General features: G+C 38.5%; 3 protein-coding genes across 10 annotated transcripts in view; 1 reads left to right on the top strand and 2 right to left on the bottom strand.

Annotated features, from left to right (window-relative positions):
• Kug (FAT atypical cadherin kugelei) overlaps positions 1 to 8010 on the top strand; it is a 322747-nt gene extending 314737 nt beyond the window's left edge. For 4 of the 7 annotated variants that reach the window (XM_071782437.1, XM_071782436.1, XM_071782435.1 and 1 more), the window contains 6 exons: positions 220 to 357; positions 435 to 3140; positions 3484 to 3817; positions 4108 to 4248; positions 4633 to 4779; positions 5240 to 8010. In XM_071782437.1, coding sequence (XP_071638538.1) covers positions 220 to 357; positions 435 to 3140; positions 3484 to 3817; positions 4108 to 4248; positions 4633 to 4779; positions 5240 to 5787 — 4014 coding nt within the window. In that variant the 3' untranslated portion in view covers positions 5788 to 8010. Of the gene's footprint in view, positions 1 to 219; positions 358 to 434; positions 3141 to 3483; positions 3818 to 4107; positions 4249 to 4632; positions 4780 to 5239 lie in introns of those variants that run through there. The other 3 variants (XM_071782438.1, XM_071782439.1, XM_071782440.1) reach the window with 3 other exon arrangements.
• Positions 7984 to 13019, bottom strand: Trap1 (TNF receptor associated protein 1). Of its 2 annotated transcripts, XM_071782444.1 has the most exons (15): positions 12678 to 12930; positions 12355 to 12522; positions 12011 to 12252; positions 11747 to 11836; positions 11567 to 11649; positions 11275 to 11502; positions 10926 to 11092; positions 10683 to 10792; positions 10523 to 10596; positions 10088 to 10434; positions 9862 to 10009; positions 9665 to 9792; positions 9401 to 9588; positions 9019 to 9317; positions 7984 to 8937 (listed from the first exon to the last, which is right to left on the bottom strand). In XM_071782444.1, the coding sequence occupies exons 3-15, from the start codon at positions 12159 to 12161 to the stop codon at positions 8836 to 8838; spliced, it is 2115 nt and encodes a 704-aa protein (XP_071638545.1). In that variant the 5' UTR covers positions 12162 to 12252; positions 12355 to 12522; positions 12678 to 12930; the 3' UTR covers positions 7984 to 8835. The 2 variants fall into 2 exon arrangements, with proteins under 2 accessions (XP_071638545.1, XP_071638544.1); XM_071782443.1 differs by lacking the exons at positions 12011 to 12252; positions 12355 to 12522 and having other exon boundaries at positions 12678 to 13019.
• Positions 13020 to 13129: 110 nt separating this feature from the next.
• LOC139815491 (cysteine--tRNA ligase, cytoplasmic-like) lies at positions 13130 to 18467 on the bottom strand. The gene is made up of 10 exons (XM_071782441.1): positions 18115 to 18467; positions 17730 to 17916; positions 17187 to 17529; positions 16984 to 17124; positions 16686 to 16896; positions 16114 to 16589; positions 15293 to 15443; positions 15007 to 15215; positions 14418 to 14792; positions 13130 to 14315 (listed from the first exon to the last, which is right to left on the bottom strand). Exons 2-10 carry the CDS (start codon positions 17912 to 17914, stop codon positions 14184 to 14186), a joined length of 2223 nt encoding a protein of 740 aa, XP_071638542.1. The 5' UTR covers positions 17915 to 17916; positions 18115 to 18467; the 3' UTR covers positions 13130 to 14183.
• Positions 18468 to 20577: the final 2110 nt, after the last annotated feature.

Here is a 20577-nt window from a genome sequence, read left to right as displayed (position 1 = left end):
CATAAAATTTCTTACATGCGGGAATTAAATTCAACTTCTCGATTTAGTTCGTCTATTAATTATTACAATAACTTTGCAAGTAATGCTATATAATTGTTTGTACTATGCAACAAATAATACACAAAATTGTAAATAATTGTTAATAGAAAGTCAATTTTATGTCAACGCGAAACTATATGTACTTGGTTGCTAAAATATTTTATTTTACTGACGTCTCAGGTGTACGCGAATGATTTGGATAGCGAGGAGAATGGTAACGTGTCGTATTATATAGAACGTGGCGACAGACAGAAGCAGTTCTCCATCGACAGAAAAACCGGACAGATAATGGTCGCCGCTCCTTTGGACCGAGAAGAAGTTAGTGTCCAATACAACACATTACAGATATAAGCATAAACGCAATACTCTATTAAACGTTCCACTTTCTTTTTTAGATTGCGAGCTACGTATTGGAAGTTCATGCGCGTGACAACGGCATTCCGATGCTCTCGAGCTTCGTGATGGTGAACATCGAGGTCCTGGATGCGAACGACAATCCGCCGTTGTTTTCCATGCCAAATTACACGGCTGTTGTGCAGGAGGACAAACCACTCGGCCATACGGTTTTGCAATTCGTCGTCACCGACGCGGACATCGAGCCGAATGCCGAGCCGTACACCTTTGATTTCCGTTCCGGCAACGAAGGAGACGCGTTTCGACTGGAGCAGGACGGCACCTTGCGAACGGCGACGAAATTTAACAACCGAGTGAAGGATAAGTACGTGTTGCATGTCCGAGTGTTTGATAATGGCAGTCCGCCATTGTATTCGGACGCGTGGGTTGTAATCAAAGTGATCGAGGAATCGCAGTATCCACCAGTAATCACGCCTCTCGAAGTGATTATCAATTCTTACATGGACGAGTATCCAGGTGGCATTATCGGAAAAGTCCACGCGACCGATCAGGATCAATACGACACGCTTCTCTTCAGTTTGGTGCCATTCTCGCCGATCCCGAGCACCGATCTCTTCCAGATAGACAAGATCGACGGCACGTTAGTGGCTTTGCCCAGACTCGACGTGGGCGAATATAGGATAAACGTTAGCGTGACGGACGGCAAGTTCCACTCGTGCTCGATCGTAAAAGTTAACATCGATCTGGTGACCGACAAGATGCTCGAAAATTCAGTGATCGTGAGATTTCGAGAGGTCAGCCCGGAAGATTTCATGCTGAGCCATCGCAAGGGCTTCGTCAGAACCGTTCGAAACGCGATGAATTGCCGACTCAAGGACATCGTCATTATCAGCGTGCAACCATCGACCGATGAGGCGAACCTGATCAAGTCGCGGGCGATTCGCCAGGCGGTGCACAACGATCTCGATCTTCTGTTCGCCGTGAAGAAGGCGGCGAATCCCGCGGGTTCATCGGGTTTCTACGCGTCGGAGAGCATACGCGAAGCGTTGAACCAGCACGTGGAGGAGCTGGAGGAGTCGACGAAGCTGGTCGTCGAAGAGATCGTCCGCTTCAAGTGCAACAAAGGTTACTGCTTCTACGGCGACTGTCAAGACAAGATCACTCTCGATCCTACGCAAATCACGCCTGTGTCCACTGATGTGATGAGCTTCGTGTCGCCGCGGCACAAACACAAGATGGAGTGTAATTGCAAGGAGGGATATGCCGGCAGTCACTGCGAAGTAGTGGTCAACGAGTGCGCCAGGGATCCCTGTCCTCTGTTCAAAGTCTGCGTGCCGGACTCTTCCATTCAAGGATACTCGTGCCAGTGCCCTGAGGGATACGCCGGTCAGACCTGCGACATAGATATTTCCAAATGCCATGACGAGTCGTGTTACATTCCGCGAAATCCCATATCTTTCAGCGGCAAGAGTTACGCGCGCTACAAGATCGACAAGGCGCTAATACGGCAAACGATCGAGGATCGTCTCAGCTTATCTTTGAGAATCAGGACGATGCAGCCTACCGGCAACCTCATGTACGCGGCCGGCAAGGTGGACTACAACATTCTGGAGATCGTTAACGGCGTGATGCAGTATAAATTCGATCTGGGCAGCGGCGAGGGGCTGGTCAGAGTGAGCAGCGTGTACGTGAGCGACGGACAATGGCACGAGATCCAGCTGGAGCGGGAGAGCAACAGTGCCCGGCTAACCGTAGATGGAAAACACATCGCTCACGGTTCCGCACCCGGTATCAATGACATCCTGAACTTGCAATCGGACGATCTGTATCTGGGCGCGGAGGTGAGGCAGCATCCGTCTATCATCGGCTTTGAGGACGTGCAACGCGGCTTCGTCGGCTGCATGGACGACGTCAGAATCGCCCGAGTGTCCGTGCCATTGCACATGAGCGGCGCCAGCAGCGTAGCGATTCTCAAGCGATTCGCCAACGTCGAGTTCAGCTGCGACACGGCGACTATCCTGGTGCCGCCGGGTGTCTGCGGCTCGCAGCCGTGCCAGAACGGCGGCACTTGCAAGGACATGGGCAGCGACAACTACGAGTGCCAGTGTCACAGCCGGTTCGCCGGTCTAGCTTGCGAAATCGACACGGACCCTTGCGCCTCCTCGCCCTGCCTCTACGGCGGCCGTTGCAAAATTGTTCCGGAGGGCGGTGATTACGTCTGCGAGTGCGTCGGGCCGAGTCTCAGCGGCAAACGTTGCGAGTTTGGCAGGTACTGCAGCCCGAACCCGTGCAGCCACGGGGGCGTGTGCGAGGAGGGCAACAACGGCCCGATCTGCAAGTGCCAGGGCTTCGCGGGCGACCGCTGCGAGACCGACATAAACGAGTGCGACGCGAGTCCGTGCACGAACGGCGGCACCTGCGTCAACGAGATCGGCACGTACAGATGCATCTGCCCGCCGAACATGACCGGCCTGAACTGCGGCAACCCGGCCTTCTCCACGCCCATCATATCCAGCCACTTCAACATCCCGTGGGACCATCTCATGTGGATCGGGATCGCGGTGCTGCTCAACATCTTGCTCATCATCATATTCGTCGCCTTCTGGCGGATACGGACGAAGCGAACCAGGACGCGCGCCAACAACATCAACAACGAGACGCGGAAGCAGATCGTCCTGAATTCCGCGAGGCCGCACGAGCACGAGTTCAAGCGCAGTTCGAAACTGAGCAATCTGGAAGTCATACAGGTACTACTATTGTTCGGATTGACTATCCTCGTCAGGTCTACTGTAAAAGCATGAACTCTCGAGGGCCAACACATACACTTACTCGAAGGCGTTATTTCAACATCCACAATGCGTACACAATGAGAGCTACTTTAAGAAACTTCGCTCACGATTATCGATGTAATGCCTTTCAGTTCTTTGTGGTATTTTATCGCTATTTAGCAATCGACATTAATGCTGTTTTATTTTTCGTTTGCGATGCGTTTTTTGGTTTGCCGACGTGGTACACACTCCCTCCTGTGCCCTCGTCGCGGCGATCCCGTTTTAAGGGATGTGGTTCTACGTGTGATTCTTCTTTTTGCAGAGAGAACCTCCCCAATGCCCTCCCAGACCCGCCTCCTACACCCCGAGCTCTAACAACGAGCCTGCCACGTACGGTAACACGGCGGCGGTGGCTCTAAATAACTTGGACACCCTGCGCAGCTACGGTAGCGCGGGCGACGAGCTAGAGAACTTCCCGCCGGATTACCTGCGGAATCTGAATCGCAGCACTCCCGTACCACCCCCGTCCCTGACCCTCGCTAATCCGGTCGGCGGAAACGCAACTGGCAGCGACACGGACAGTCTACACAAGCCCACCTGGCAAGAGCAGATGCAGCTGGCCTCCTTCATAACGGACACGACTAAGATCAAGAACGGTGAGTGGTCCACTTCCGCGTCAGTGAACGAAGAACCAATCCCTTCCGGCTCTGTCCGGATAGCTTCTTACTTTTGATTTCGCTTGTGGCATGCGATCGTAAGGGGTGGAGCACTAGGCGCTTCCCCGTTCTTATCATTCTTCTTGACGAAACTTTCCTTTCAATTTGTCTCGCTCTCTTACTCGCGGCTCTTTCTCTCTCTCTTTTCCTTTCCTCTCCCAACCTCCCCGTTATTGCGTAGCTGATTATTCTATTAACACCGGCGTGTTTCGTGTTGTGTGCACTAACAGACCTGAAACGAGCGAGCCCAGTGGTACCAGAGCTGACCACTGGAGGACTTCTACTAAACTCTTCTCGACGGACGCCTCACGCGGTTGGGTCCTCCGTCGCCTCCGTCACGTCCATCGAGGATGATCCTCGCATCGTCGGCGGTAAGTCGAGAGAGCCCGCTCGTATGGCTCGAGATACAGAGTGTCCTGCGAATCGCCTATTGTCTCTTACTTAGAAATTGAAGACACCTGTTGGCATTTTGCTGGCGTAAGATAACAATTCGGATGTTGAAAATTTGAAGATATATCATCGACGGCTAGTAATAAAATTTTACGTACTTACCAGAAGCTGCTGTAGCCGAAATGCGATCTTAGGATACTCGGTATACATCTTTGGGTCTTCGCTTCTTCGCTTGCGCTATCTGTCTCCAATCGAGTGCTACTATTTGCCCTCGCACCATCTCTGCCTTTCACTTATCTGCACATCACTTATGCTGCATCGCATGTAGCGTGTCAGAGTACAGTCGTTGTCTGCAATGCTTTTAGGATATCACTGGGACTGCTCAGACTGGGTCAGACCGAGTCAGAATCCCTTGCCTAACATCACGGAAGTACCTGGCAGCGAGGTCCCAGACTCGTCCAGCTTCCATAGCAATGAGAGTAATGAGTCCAATACTCATCAATTACCAATAAGTAAGTACAGAGGTGCATGCGCATTGATTCACCTCTTCCCGCATCGGCATGATTAGAGTGTGATGTTTGACAGTTTGTTTTGTTAATTTTATTCACATCACAATTATAATATTTTATATTATGTTTTTTATTTGATAGAAAACTTGCTAGATTATTACAATAAATCTAGTAGTTTTGTTTGTAACACACATCCTCTACGCTTAATGAAGATTGTAGAATCGATAAATTTAATACCAACATTGTAACATAACAAAAAATAATGGAGACTAACGAATTAATACCATAATTAACCACGTCAATATTTACGCATGACGAAATATGTGATCATGTAACATCATATGTACATTTTTCGGACCCGTTTGTTATTCTACTAACAACATTAATTACAACAATTTAAAACTTTTTTACAATACGTAACACGGTCCTGTGTAGAAATGTAACATTCGCGATTATGTTATAGTGCATGGTCCGATAGATCCAACGAGGGACATCGAGACCTTGAACGAAGATCAAGAATCGGAATACGTCGGCGATTCCGAGTGCGGGACCGAGTTCTCGGAGCAGTATCATTGCGCGGAGACGCAGCGTCTGAACCCCCTCGACAGCGGCGGTGAGGGGGATTACAAGTACAAGAGCTCCGAGAGCTATCTGCGTCACCCGAACTCGTACCTGCCCCATTACAATATTCACACCGACACGGAGAATGAGACGAATCCGCTCAACGGCCGTCTCAGCACCCTCGAGTCCGACGAGGAAGAAGACGACGTAGTGCCTTATGGTTTTCCGAGCACCCGCCGTAACCGATGCCACAAGGTGATCGAGGAGGACGAGATCGGCTCCGTTATCACCACGCTGGAGGAAAGAAACTCGCTATTGGGCGGCGCAAGCAATAGCGATCTCTCCACGAATCTTTGCGAGATCGACGATTCCGAGTACGAGATCGCGGATCAGAAGAGCAACGGGCGCCTGTGGTTATCGGGGAACGGCATCACGCAGACCTCAGTGTGACGAACGGTGGTGCCGAAGTACGCGGATAGACTGAAGCGTGCGAGAGCGTGTTTCTCTGTGCTTCTATGATCGAGATGCGCGGATGATGTCTGTGAATATATGCAATTTTGTACATAGAGCGTTATATCGTCGTAGAGAAGTAAGACAGTCTGTACAGGCAGCTATGAAGTAAGGAAGCCCGTTTGTGCGAGCCACCGGCGTGTTCTGCACGCACGTCGCGTGTACGATGTATACCGTCGCGGAAATACATCACGCCTCACAAATCTCCTCCTACACAGGTAGAGTTCAAGCATCAGCGTACTTAATCCTGCAAACTAACAGCGAATATAGTTATATGTCCTACAACTGCAAGCAGTGCGTACGTCGTGTCATATTTTATTTATTTCATTATCGGATGCATCATATATATATTTTTTTGTAGTAATATATACACATATGTAGAATCCAAAAATATAGATTGACGTAATTTTATGGCTTGATGGTAGAAAAATAGATATCTGAGCATATAATTCTCGTATATTTTTCTACTTTCAAGCCATATTTCCTCTTCTGATTGCAAGATATTAATATGCTCTATAAATATAAATTATTTGCTTAATCAAAAAGAAAAATGCATAATAGATGCTTATTAGATAACGCTACACACTGCACGCATTCTTAATGTTATTTCATTTCTGCAACAGTTTGAAAATATTCCTTTTGACTCTACCAAGGAGATGAGATTTATTAGAGAAAAAAAATATAGATTGTGGCAACTACGAGTACGCGTACATGCGTAAGAAATTATCTTAAGGAAGGGAGGAATTCATTACTCGAGAAAAGTAAAGCTAATCACGACCGTGTCGTCAGACCAATGACTATTGTTTAATGACCTATCGTTTAAATTTAACGTGTTAATCCAACAACTATATAATTCCAGTGCAAAAGATACATAGGTACATTTGTGTATTTTTACTATTTGCTAACTGACTTTATTTTGGTTACGTATAAATGAGAACCGACGGACTACTTAATAATGCATATATTAAGTAAGAAATAGCAGATTAGCGTGTAAGTAAATGGACTCTAGTGAAAAAAAAGAACAGCCTCCTCCGTGCGTTACGGAGTGGACATGTGCGCGACTGTGCACGTGTTTATTGCACAGGTTAATAGTTAAAAAAAAATATATGAAATATTTTTACTGTGATGATAATAATGTTTATACGATGATCAAATACTATGACTTGTATCATAATAATTGCAATGTTAATTACCCAACGTTTTATAACAAATTTAAGAAAAAAAGATGAAGAGCGATGGAAGGGGCGACGTCCTCCTCCGTGTATACGTAAGCTAAGTCAACGTTCCGTTTATTTAACATTTTTTTTCTTCTTATCTCTTTATTCGTCAGCCACCATCAGTACGACCGATGAATCTGCATACATGGTGCTACTATTTACATCACGCTTTATCGTCTATCTACTCTTTAATAAGACTGCTCAGCGGCGCGAGGTAATTCACCTCATCGCGCCCTTTACCAATCTGCCATTCGCATCTCATGTATTCTCTCATCATAGGAAACTCCATATAATATATAATGGAATACTTTTTAAAACTGCCAATTAATTCTTAATGCCATATAAGCAATGCATTTCCTTCGATTAATTTGTATAAAAGAGATAGAAGAATATCAAGGAACAATCTATTACGCGTCTAAGGTTTTTTACTCATTGTCACACTTCCATTTAGAATACTTTTTTATTAATGGATATTGTATAGCGGCAGCTTATTTGGGTGAGGTATACATGTTCTTTTATACACGTAGAATTTTGTTGAGAAATTCGATTTTATGTTCCTGTTCTGTAAAGGATGCCAGGCTATCCTGCTCGTGTTTAGTAGGATAACATTAGCGAATCATATTAATAATAATGCTAAACAGGGTGATTTTTATGTTATGACCAAGAGTAAAAGCATCGTCTCTCGTCCTTGTATAAGTTAAAATCGGCTGTGCTTCTACTTTCTGAAATTTTAGAAGATCATACATTAACGTTCGTATAATAAAATTTTTTAATGATTTTATATTAAAATCAAATAAAAAAAGATGAAGAGAATAGAATTGATTTCGCCGATTGCAATTCGGTAAAAATGATAAGCGATATAAAATTTCAGTCAGTAACATGAAGCACGAATAAATATTATATAACACATCTAGATTAGTTTTATTAAAAAAAAAAAAAAAAGAAACGATGAAGCACATTGGTCAAAGACTGTAAAGTAGAAGATATAAATATGACAGCGGACTTTTTATAAATAGTATATGAATCATTTAGTGATCTTATACAAAAATCACAAAAACCCGTTTTTTAGAATTTCCCAACTGATAAATTAATAACATAATAAGTGATCATTATTAATTTCTTTTCATAGTTACGTAGTACAGAATTGATTGAAAGCATATATAAATGGTTTGTACATATAATTTTCAGTAAATTATTTATTGCTTCAGGCCTACTTACTCGCGAGTTATGTTCTCGAAAAATTAAGAGTGAGGAATAAATAATTTTATCAAATATTTACGTATTTTATATAAAATAATTTTATAAAATTATTTATTGCTTGCTAAACAGTTTTGAGTGTCCAACTTTTAAAACCATAGATCGTAAAAAAAACATGGGAAACATGGGTACAATTTCTAAATTCACCATAACATCTAGCCCTGCTAATAGAATACATATCGATATCATGAAATCTTTTAAGAAAATGAGGAACTTGACTTGTTATTATTGTAAGGCTATAATTAATTTGTACAAGATCAACCTATTGTAATAAAGAAACCAATCTTGCCTACAATAAGTTGTACCCCTTTATTCGCAATTATCGATATTCTTATTGAATAATGAAACGGATAATTTGTTGGTATTTTATGATATCTTGGGACATTCAATCTTCTTCTATGATATGGAAGCGCAGAAAAAATATATATGTATAGATATAAAAGAGAATATTCTTTTATTTCTAAATCATAGAACAATATTGATTATCCATATCCATAATCCATTTTTCTATATCTTAATATTTTTGCAATGCTAAGGTAAGTAATTCATTCATTGGTGTCAATAATATACGTGGATCTTCAATTAAACCAGCTCCGACCATGGCACCGGTAAACAACTGCAATGATAAATAATTTGTTGTCATAACATATTTAAAAGACGAACATCAAAGCATTCAAATATTTTTATTACCACGCACCTGTTGTATTAGGCGATCAGCTAATTCGGTATCGGTAGTTGTTAGTTTACACAACTTTTTGATAAGAGGATGATTTGGATTTATCTCAAAGCGCGGTTGAAGCATGGAATATCGCATCTCTTCGTTCATTTGATGGCTCTGTATGCGAATAAAGTGCCTCGCGCTTGCCATATCTTGAACGGTTACAACACAAGGATGTGACTCTAAACGATTCGTCATCTTAACATCGTACGCTTTTTTATCGAGAATCTTCTTCATGTAGTTTACAAGGTTATCCAGTTCATCCTTATTTATAATACCTGTATAAAAGATATGACACTAGAGTTATTTCTGATTAAATCCTAATTACAAAATTTACAAATATGTAAAATTTATTATATACCTAAATTTTCTGGTTTATTTGCTTCCGTATCATCCCGCATTTCTTTCTCCACAGATGTCAAAAAGTTAGATTTATACTGTCTCAAATGCATTAATACTAATTCATCATATGGTTCATAGCAGAAGAGAACTTCAATATTTCGTTTCTTTAAAGATTCATAATACGGCGATTGCTCGGCTAGAGTACGGCTGTAACATAAATTATGACTTTTGCAGATCATTGGTTAAACATTAGTACGACTTATCCAGATTATATTTCCTGTACCTTGGCGCTGACAAATAATATACATCTTTTTGATCTTTCGCTAAACGGCTGCAATATTGCGGCAGACTGACTAATTCCCCCGGAGCAGCAGCAGAAGATTCAAATCGCAGAAGTTTGCCTATATCTTCCTACAATAAAATACGAAATTAATGAATCAATATATTTTATAGACACTTATATGGAATGTAATTAATTACCTTTTCAGACTGATCATTACTAGTTACAATGCCCTCTTTTAAAAACAAGCCATAGGTCTTGTAAAACTCATTATACTCTTCCGGCTGCTTCGTAGATCGCTCATGTAGGAATTTTAGTATACGTGCAGTCAGCACGGTTCGTAATTTCCTATCAAAATGTTATATGAGCGTTTATATATATCGTATATAGTAATAAACGATATCAATATCAAATATTTATTCTTACCCAATCAATGTACTATTTTGTAGTAGTTCGCGGCTTAAATTCAATGGTATGTCTTCCGAATCTACTACGCCTTTAATGAAACGTAACCATTTTGGTAAGATATTCTCCGCTTTGCTTTTAATTAGAATCTTCCGGTTGTAAAGCGACACTCCACTGGTAGTATCTCTCGCCAGATCAAATAATCCAGGCTTTTCCTCTGGGAAGTATAACAGAGCCTTGATACTTAACGGCACGTCCGTCGAATAATGTAGCACAAATCTTGGTGAATCAATACAATTTCCTACGAATCGATAAAATTCTGCATGTTGCAGCGGCGTGACATCTTTCGGGTCAAACATCCACAATGGCTGTAAAGGAAAAAATATTTTTTTTAATTATAGTAGATTATAGAATGCAGATAAAATGAATGTGTAAGAAAACTATAATTGATTATACCTGAATCGTATTAGTCCTCTTTCCATTCACAAAAATAGGACTGCCGACAAAATTACTATATTTGTTGATAATACCTGAACGAATTAATTATGTTTTATTTTAAATATATATAAAACTATACATATAAATGTGTGTACACTCTTATTGCTAATATACTTACGATTAATGGTATTTTCGTCACTGAATTCTCGGCTATCTGGTTTCAGATGTATAACAATTTTTGTGCCTGGTTGCACTCCGTCCGCATTTGAAATCTCAAATGTACCTGATCTACATATGAATATATTGTTTATAGTATTACACACTGGTACGGTATTTATATATAATACGGTATTTATATAATATATATAAATATTATTGTTAATTATATGGAGAATAATAAGTATCCTTTCTCATTGCTTACCCATCTGAAATCCAACAAAGACCTTCTGCGTCTCTCACAAAAGACTTTGTAAATACTTCTACTTTATCAGCAACCATGAAGGCACTGTAAAATCCAACCCCAAACTGTCCAATAATTTTGGAAGTGTCACTGGAGTTTTGTTCTTCTTTCAATTTTTCTAAAAAAGCCTATAAAATACATAGAATAGTTATGTTCATCACAATATCTTATTTTCAATTATGCTTTAGATTATCTAAAACTGTAATTGTTATTTTAAGTACAATTTGAAACGTACTCATACATATATATATTTTTTAAAATTAAAAAAAAAAATAAAAATATGTGTGTAAGTTTAATGCTTTGTACTTGCCTTGGAGCCAGATCGAGCTATAGTTCCCAAATTGGCTATCAATTCCTCTCTAGTCATTCCCACGCCAGTATCTTGGATTGTTAGAGTACGACTTTGTTTGTCAGTGCCAATATGTATCTCCAGGCTTCTGTCGCCAGCCGCTTGTGCAACTTCGTTGTCGCTCAGACGTAGATATCTTAATTTCTCTAGTGCGTCGCTAGCGTTTGAAACGAGCTCGCGTACAAATACCTGCAAATAAATCAATCAATATAATCAATGTTCAACCTATCAAAAAATATATATATTTAATTACCTCCTTATCTGAATATAAAGACTTCGCAACAATTTGCAGTAACATTTGCGTCTCTGACTGAAATTCATGCTTGGCACACTCACCTGTATACAATAAAGTATTTTATCTGTTATATTTTTCTTTCTTCTCAGAAAATAATTTCCGATATATGATTACTTTAATTATAACTGAATATATTACCTGTAGCTTTCTCTGTGTCTTTTATAATATTATGGTACTCTGTAGTTTGAGCTTCTGGTTGAGACGACCAATGTCGTACATTGTAGACAACTAAATAAAGTTAAAAATGTGTAGATATTCCTTGATATCAATGGAACACACTTCAGAAAATGCGTGACACGAAAGAAACAGGTTCACAGGAAAATTATAAAACACAATGCACAATATTGTACAATATATAAAAGTAAAATAATTGGACATGATAAAACTGAAGGTCCAACAAACCTGGTAGTCGTTGGCATTGCGACTGGATTATTTTCTCTTGCAAATTCCTATTTAACGCTCTCGAAAGAGATCTTCCTAATTTAAGAGCGTGCTTAATTCTGAAGGCAGCAGCCATTTTCAAGTATATACATACATATACGCTAATAATCATGAATACGCCTCACACAAGTCAGACGAATTGCATCACAGCAACGTTTCCGGCGCATGCGCATTGTATCTAACACCTGGGGCTTATTACGGTTCTTGAAACGAGGTGAAAGTTACAAAAGTGAGAAAATTCACTAGGGTATCTATGATTATATTGGTCGAAATCTAGTAAATCTGTTCACTTTTGTAATTTTCACCTCGTTTCAAGAACCGTAATCGACCCCCAGGAGATGGGCGCAATGACGTGATGACGGCGATTTTCTTGGGACGCTTTTGCCACTCTAAAGCGTCGTCTACAATAGCAGTAGGAGTATGCAGTAAGACGTAAGCAGTAAGCTACTGACCAACCGCAACCACAGTCGATTCTTGAATTGTAAAAATAACATTAGTCAATAACTTACTGCTTATGTCTTACTGTATACTCCTGCTGCCATTGTAGACGACGCATTAGATTCACACAGAAGATATTGCTTACAATTTCGTGAGAAGCTTGCTGAATATTGAGGTTATGTATGCTTACCAGATAATGATATGGGTTTCGTGTTTTCTAACGTCGCCGTCGCGTTACCAAGGAACAATGACAAAACCAATAGAAGGATAACAGCTCGTTTCACGTTAGCGTGCATCCCGCACCACGTATATTTACTCGTCCAAATTGCTGTCCAAGTGCGAGGCGGGGTCGCGACGCAGGCAGACGCCAGCCCAGCAACAGCTGTCATTTGACACTCGGCGACTCGGCTGTATGGAGCTCGCGCGCGTGTCACGCGCGTAATGTGCCACTTTCCACACACGTGTGATGTAAAAAAAGTTTTAATATCGCGAAATTACCGACAGTATATTCATATATTTAATGTACGCGTACGATCTCATGATAAACTTAATATATAAAACTATACATATATTCATTGAAATTAGTATATAAAGCTATATTGCACACATGTTTATTGCAATACGCATTACAAATACACAAAATCTTATAAAATTTATTTATTTTGACAATTACAATATTAGAATTCTTACATCCTATATTCCTATATAACCATCGCAAAGATGTATCCTTCGGTCAACTGCGGCTGGGTCAGTTTTGACCAAAGAGTAAAGAGAAACAGAAGGGAATATGTCGGTAGTGGGAGATAGGCTAATCCCGGACAAAAGTACGTCAAGCAGTCTTGAGCGTCACTTTTTTTACGTTTATCAGCGCAAAAAAATTGTAAATAAGTGTTAATTGTGAGATATAAGAGCATCATGGTGCACTACCAGCTACCAGGCCTGTGGTACAACAATAACAGCTCAAATTATGGAATAACGTTTCATCAGTTAATAATTAAAATCATTCAATATTGGCAGCCATCTTAAGCGTCTTCTCATACTGGAATATATAGTCATTTCCGTCCGCTTCACTAAATGCTCCCTTCTGTTTCTCTTTACTCTTTGGTCTTGACTCATACTCTTTCAAAAAGTCGCTTTGCATACAAATATAGTACATAAAATAGCAGAAAAAAACAGCAGTTTTCGAGTTTGATTTTTTACACGCTTGCGATATAAAAAAGGGATATACGAGTCAACTTCGAAGACTAATAAATACCCATCAGTTCTCGAGTGATCCAGCCACCGCCAGCCAAGGATTAATTCGAGGCAATAAAATAATAAATAAACTACAAAAAGAGGCAGTCAAAATAAATAGTTTACAAAATAATTTGATAAAGAAATAATTGAAACAATTGAAAATACTTAATCGTAGAGAAAAGATACTGATAAGAAATCTAAATTTAATTTCTTAGCCAAAGCTTTTAGAACAAAGCTTTAGAGAAAAAGTTTTATATCAGCTATGATTCAAATATCAAATATGTATTCAGACTCACTTGAAATTATATTAGTAAATCATACAGATCGTCAAAAGTTGCAATTTAGATTTTTCAATACTTTTGAACAAGAGAATTATTCTTTGTAATAGTAAAGCGAAAATACAACAAAATTGTTGAAATATAAAACTGCTATCTTCCAAGACTTCCTTATGTGTAAAATCTTACAAGCAACCATTTTGCGTGGAAGTTAAGTACTCATTGTATTTCTTTTCCTGTGCTTGCTGTAACTTTTGCAGTTTCTTAAGTAAGCCTTTGCTAATTTCTTTACCTTCGGCATCATGCGTCGGCAATCCCTGCATAGAAATATAGAAAAAATACATGAAAACAGAATATAAACTTAGATGTAATGTAAATTTTAAATGTAATGTTATATGCGAGATGAGTAAGATGTTTACCTTATCGTCAAATTGGGAATATTTGTCTTTCTCCAATCTGAACATATCATTTGGCGATATTCTTTTTTGCGCTTCTTTCACCGCTGCCACAGCAGCAGCCTCTGTTTTTCTTTTTTCCTTTTCCAAGATTTTCTCGAGTTCTAATTTCTTTTTAATTTCTTTCTCCTTCAATAACTCTTCCCTGTTAACTAATTTTACTTTACAAGCGCCTTCATTACTGTCTTCTAATCGGACACCGACGTTCGGCAAAATATCATCGCGCAATCGATCGCACTCTTGCAAAATATCGTTTGGCTTCAAGGTTTTCGCGCAATTTCGAAATTTCTCTCGGAAATTTCCCAGAATTTCAAGATATGGCATAACAATCTCTTCAACCTGATCGTGAAATATACAAAAAATAGGTATATATATTATAATTACATTATTTTATTTCAAATTGCATTTTAAGGTGTCTATATCTATGTAAATTTATTTCTTATTTCAAAATAAGCAGATAAGAAGTTAGGCGAGAATTGAAATACGTATGTTTCAAACGCGCAAAAAACCTCATCAAGGTTATCAGGAGAACATATTTCGATATCGATCTTACATTTTTACTGACTGCCTCATCATCAATTGGAAATCCGATTGAGTCATACGAGGAAGGAATAGCCCCAAAAATGATAAACATTTTAGTAATATACTCCGCAATCTCCCTGAGAAGAACCGTATTTGGATTTTCATGTTGATTCATGTACACGTTGCAATTTGCCACGAGCTCCCGTATTAAATCGAGAACAGTCTTCGTATCGATATTGTCTGCAATAAATTTCTTTTTAGTGATACGCATCTAGATCTATCAATGATTAGGAAATAATTGAGATTTAAAGACTTACCGCATAATGCTTTATGTATAGAAGTCTGTGCAAGTTTAAATTTCTTATTGAGTTCTACTTCGGAATGGTTCTTGAACTGTTTAGGAAAACTGTTAATAGTAGTATTTGTCCCCAAACTTCTGATCCTACATTTTACATTTAAAAAGAATTCCTGGAAAAATCAAGTAATTTTATTTTTCAGATATATAATGTTCAAGATTGCAAATGCTCAAGATCATGAATGTTTTTAAATATTATTATTCTTTATTTATCGATAGTGTCATTAGTCATGGCGCAAGATGTAACACGATATTTATCGAGAGGATCGCCGCGGCGTATCAGTTTCACGTTCACGTCTTCATATTAACCGTACTGTATCGCTCTGCTCTTTGTAATTCGCCGACATGGTCTTTTTGACTATCGATTTTCTAAACGACGATAACTGGCACCGGCATCGTCGTCATTTTATTCCGCGAAGTCTTAAATCTATTATTTCATATGACTGTCGCTAAGGGCTCGTCACATCTCTGGCGCGTTCTTTGTCGATAGCGATTTCATTTAAGACGCCCGCGTTTTCGATTTCAACCAAATTCAAATTACGTTGTTTCTAAATTACATTGTTCTTTAATTCCGTTATTATTTTTGGTTGTTTAAATAAAATGTTGTGTTATTTCATTGCTTCAGTGTCAGTGGTCTCTCACCCACTTCCCCCTCCCACTCACACACGCGCGAACATATAAACTCAAAAATATGTACACAATAAAAAGATTTTAAATATACATCCTTTTAGATGCCTGATATCAAATCAATATATTATACATACATAAAAATTGTGTACTCACGTTAAGAAATTTTTCGTACTGCACAGCCATATTCATAGTATTATCGCTGTAATCTAAAGTATCTTTCCATGAATGCAGAAGGAAGGCAAGTCTGAGCTGCCTGCTCGAGTGTTTCTTTAAAGCGTCCTGTATCGTCACAAAATTCTTTAGCGACTTTGACATTTTGCAGCCAGCTATAGTCAAGTGGCCAGAGTGCAAGAAATAGTTGACCCAATGGGGGTTATCAAAATGCGCTTCCGTTTGTGCGAGTTCATTATCATGATGGGGAAATTTAAGATCCACCCCGCCTGTATGAATGTCTAAACTTTTTCCGTGAATTGCGGTCGCCATGGCTGAGCATTCGATATGCCATCCTGGACGTCCTTTGCCCCAGGGACTGTCCCACCAGGGTTCACCGGCTTTTGAGCTTTTCCAGAGAGCAAAGTCTGTTGCCGACTTCTTCTCAGAGAGCTTATCTGCCGTAATGCTTAAGTCACCTTAGTAAAGAAAAAAGAACATTAGTTAATTTAGTTCTAAAAAATTAATTTAGTTCTAAAAAAACCAAACATGAAAGGTTACCTTCTCAAACTTACCTTCTCCCTCTTCCAAACTTGACGTATCCCCATATGCTTCTGGTACAAGCTTAGCATAAAAATGTTTCTCTTGTTTATCAAACTTGCTTACATCAAAATATACTGACCCATTACTTTCATAAGCATATCCATTGCCCATTATTTTTTGTATAAACGCTATTATCTCAGATATATATTCACTAACTCTCGTGAGCACGTTTGGTTTTAATACCTAAAAGATTTGTGGAAAAATAATAATATTAAAAACAAATTGTGTTTGTTTTAAAAACAAATAAATCATTCTACATTTAAATCTTACATTTAAAGCATTCATATCTATATGATATTCCGCTTCCCAATGCTGCGATAATTTATTAAATATGGAGTGTTCTGTGACTGTGCTACCTTTAATATCATCTAACCAATTGGCTAAGGGATCTCTAGCCTCTCTCAATAATGCCTGTATAAAAATTATTATTTACTTTGCATAAAATGCATCATATGTATCTTAGTGAGACTTACTTCTTGAGACTCTGCAATCCTTCTTTCATCCTTCTCTTTCACGGCCTTCTGCAGATCTTCATTAGCTTTCTTTATTCTATGTAACATCTTCTCTAACATGCATTTTTTATCAGCGCAATTTGTAGTTTTTACAACATTCTCAAAATTAGTCATTACTTCTCTGATGTCATCTAATATTCCATTATGGCTGTGATTTTCTTCCACGTACTTTTCGTACAAGTAATTCTGCCTTGCTCTTTTTATAATCTTATCATCTATATCAGTAATATTCATCACATATGAGACATTATATTTAAAATAGTCTGACATTACACGGCGTAGAATATCAAAAGATATATATGACCTATAAAAAAGAAATATACCCATGAATATCTCCTGCATACATCTAGAAAGCCACTTACTTGCATAATATTACGAAAGATAGAATATAAAAAAAATATATAAAGTAAAACTGTTCCATAAAAAAATCTATTGTATCAAATTAAGCATGACAGCAAAACAGGTGCTTGTCAAAAAGATTGTATTTAGAAATACTGTTAATACCTTGCATGGCCCATATGCGACGCATCGTAAACAGTAGGTCCACAACTGTACCACGAAACGCAATTTCCAAACTGCGGGACAAACACTTCCTTTTCTTTCGTCAGACTGTTGTACAATCGCAGCACGGGGACGGTGTCGTCCTTCCTATCTGGCAGATGCCATGCTGCTTGTGTCCTCTTTGCCATTTCTAATTCGAATGAAGCATCGTTTTTTCAATTAGAAGTATATTTTTTTCGCAACTCGTACTTACAGGTTACCTGATGCATTTCTTTCAATAACCCGAGAGCACCAAGGTGCGCTTTCTCAAAATATTTAGAAAACCGATTACAGTAAAAAAAAATTTTTTTGAAACATCGATTATTTATTAATTTATGATTTAGTTTACCTTGCAAAGCAGCCTCTTGAAAATCAAGCCAAAGAGAACTTCGAGATTCGAAAAATCTACCCGAGTGGGAAATCGAGCCCGATATCTCACGCAATCTCACGTGTGTGACACACCGCGCAGTGCCGCGTGGTGCCGTGCACCGTCAGCAGGTATCTATTATAGATGACGTTATCAGGAAAGAGGTATACATCAGCCGTGTGCTGCTATAAATAAAACGGAAGTCGCTGAACGGCGCACATGCGCATATGCGGACACAAGGGCTGCTTTCCAGCGAGAAAATCCAGTTCCAGATAGACCGGGCATCACGCAATTGGCTTGGCCGTTGAATAGGGAATTTTAGAAATCTCACGAGTTTTCTCTTATCGACGGGTGGCGTCTGGTATATATGTAATATGTATAAATCATAGAGATATAAGAATAGAGTACGCGAGCGAGCGAGCTGAAAAAGCGATATAGGAATAGAAAGAGAAAGCTGCGCAAAATAGAAAGAGAAAGTTGGCGCATGGGCCCCTTCTGTCTTTGTTTCGCATGCGCGCGTAGACAAAGACAGAAAGGGCCTATATGCAGCGTTAATTCTTTTTCTATTCCTATATCGCAGCCGCTTACGTGCTAGCATATGACTCGCGCACCATATGACTCGCGCATCATATTCTTATATCTCTATGGTATAAATAAACGTTATTTAATTTGTTTATTCGGTTGTATTTTCGCCAAAAATTGCAAACCTTATGAATTTGGATAGCAAATGCGTAAGGCATTTTTTTGTTTCTTCTAGATATTTGTAATGCTTTTCAAATTTTACATAATATTTTTGTAAAATATGTAAAAAATGTCAAATAAATTTTACATAAACAACATAAACACATATAGTAGCGAATATAGGAGCATCGCCATTTGCGATTGGCTGTTTAAAAATTTTAAATAATTAGCGTGCATCTCGGAAAAGTTGGCAAATGCAAATTCCTTGTTAGAATGTCATTTCTGCAAAATGTTTGTAGTTTTTGACCAGTACAAAAAAACGCCAATTATTTTATTGTTAATTTAATAATGTTGCCGGGCTCGAAGAAGTTAGCAAATTTGAAAATACGAGACACATAAAATGCTTTAAGTATTTGCTACTGATATTCATAACGTTTACAATTTTTTTGGCGGAAATACAGTCAAATAAACAATTTAAATAACGTTTATTTATATATATATATATACATATACGTGTTGTGTGCAACTTACGAGTTTGCAAATTTTCACAAGTCTTTTCGCATATTTTTAAGAAAATTGTAACTGCATTTTTGCAAAACATTAGATATTTTGCGAAATATTTATTAACAATAATGTTAACCCTAGAGAGCATCCCTTAATTTTCTCATACGTGAAAGGCCAAACGGGGTAATAAATTACCCCAAACTTGTACCGCGTGTATAATGTTTCTATTTGTTGTTAGACAACTTTCTAATAGATAATTTTGTTTGTTTTTTAATAGGGAAGACGATAGTAGTCATCAATTTGCGGTAGTAAAAAGAAAACAGTTAAAAAATTTCGAAAAACAAAAAAAAGAACCAAAAATTAGGCTGAAATGACTCGTTTTATAAAAAATGCTGTAGTTTTTCATAAAATTCACCGATTTTAAAATTTCCATCGGATTTTGAAAGACGAATAGACAACCTTCAAGGGCATGTAAGCAATTTTTTCGTTTCTTAAAAAAAACATATTTCTTTGAACATCTGAAGTAGAGGAAATGATGAAAAACTGTCGGATGGGAAAAATCGCAAGAAATGGAAAGTAAAACAGATTCTGTCGATTATTATTTATTTGAAAGGTAGTCAAAAGTTATAAAAGTATATGGAAACAGTAAAATTAACTCCACAAAAACTTATATACAAATATAACTATACTTTGAATTTTATTTATGAAAAAAATATAAGAGACCTTTTTTGTAGATCGTTAAATTTTCTACAAAAATATGTATTGATTATTTCATAATTTTTGATAGTCGATATGATACAACATTCATAAGAAGCAAAAACAAGTTTTATAAAATTTATCAAACTTTAACTTTGAATATCTTTTGAACGGTTGAATTTATGAAAAAATGTTAAGAGATCTTTTTTGTAGAGCGGTAAATTTACTACAGAAAATCTATGTGGCGCAATGCTGTATTACTGTTTGTTAGATAGTTATAACATTTTTTCTATCTTACTAAATGAAAAATAAAAAATCGCGATGAGCGACCTGTTAATATTAATATTAAGGGCTAAAATTTTAACAGGTATCTTATTTTACCTTCCTGCAAGTATATATGCTATTCGTGAAATGAAAAAAAAAAGTTGCTCCAAAATGACACACCCTAATGTATATGTATATATATATATATTTTTTAATATAATAAATGTAACATGACAATTGATAAAGTGTATCATCCCTTCACAAGAAAGACACTTTCGCCAACGGTCAAATCACGTCTAG

This window comes from Temnothorax longispinosus, chromosome 6 (assembly GCF_030848805.1).
Source record: "Temnothorax longispinosus isolate EJ_2023e chromosome 6, Tlon_JGU_v1, whole genome shotgun sequence".
Classification (NCBI taxonomy): Eukaryota; Metazoa; Arthropoda; class Insecta; order Hymenoptera; family Formicidae; genus Temnothorax; species Temnothorax longispinosus.
This window is presented reverse-complemented; position numbering and strand designations above follow the sequence as displayed.

Bases quoted from the DNA above. Each gene is read 5' to 3' on its own strand.
- Trap1 (XM_071782443.1), bottom strand. From the start codon at position 12,876: ATGACAGCTGTTGCTGGGCTGGCGTCTGCCTGCGTCGCGACCCCGCCT. The intron at 11,837-12,677 runs GTAAGCATACAT...AACTTTATTTAG, and splicing joins GAAACCCATATCATTATCTG to TTGTCTACAATGTACGACAT. The intron at 9,793-9,861 runs GTAATTAATTAC...ATTTTATTGTAG, and splicing joins GTAATGATCAGTCTGAAAAG to GAAGATATAGGCAAACTTCT.
- LOC139815491 (XM_071782441.1), bottom strand. From the start codon at position 17,914: ATGGCAAAGAGGACACAAGCAGCATGGCATCTGCCAGATAGGAAGGAC. The intron at 17,530-17,729 runs GTATTAACAGTA...TCTTTTTTATAG, and splicing joins TCGCATATGGGCCATGCAAG to GTCATATATATCTTTTGATA. The intron at 14,793-15,006 runs GTAAGATCGATA...TTTCACGATCAG, and splicing joins ATGAGGCAGTCAGTAAAAAT to GTTGAAGAGATTGTTATGCC.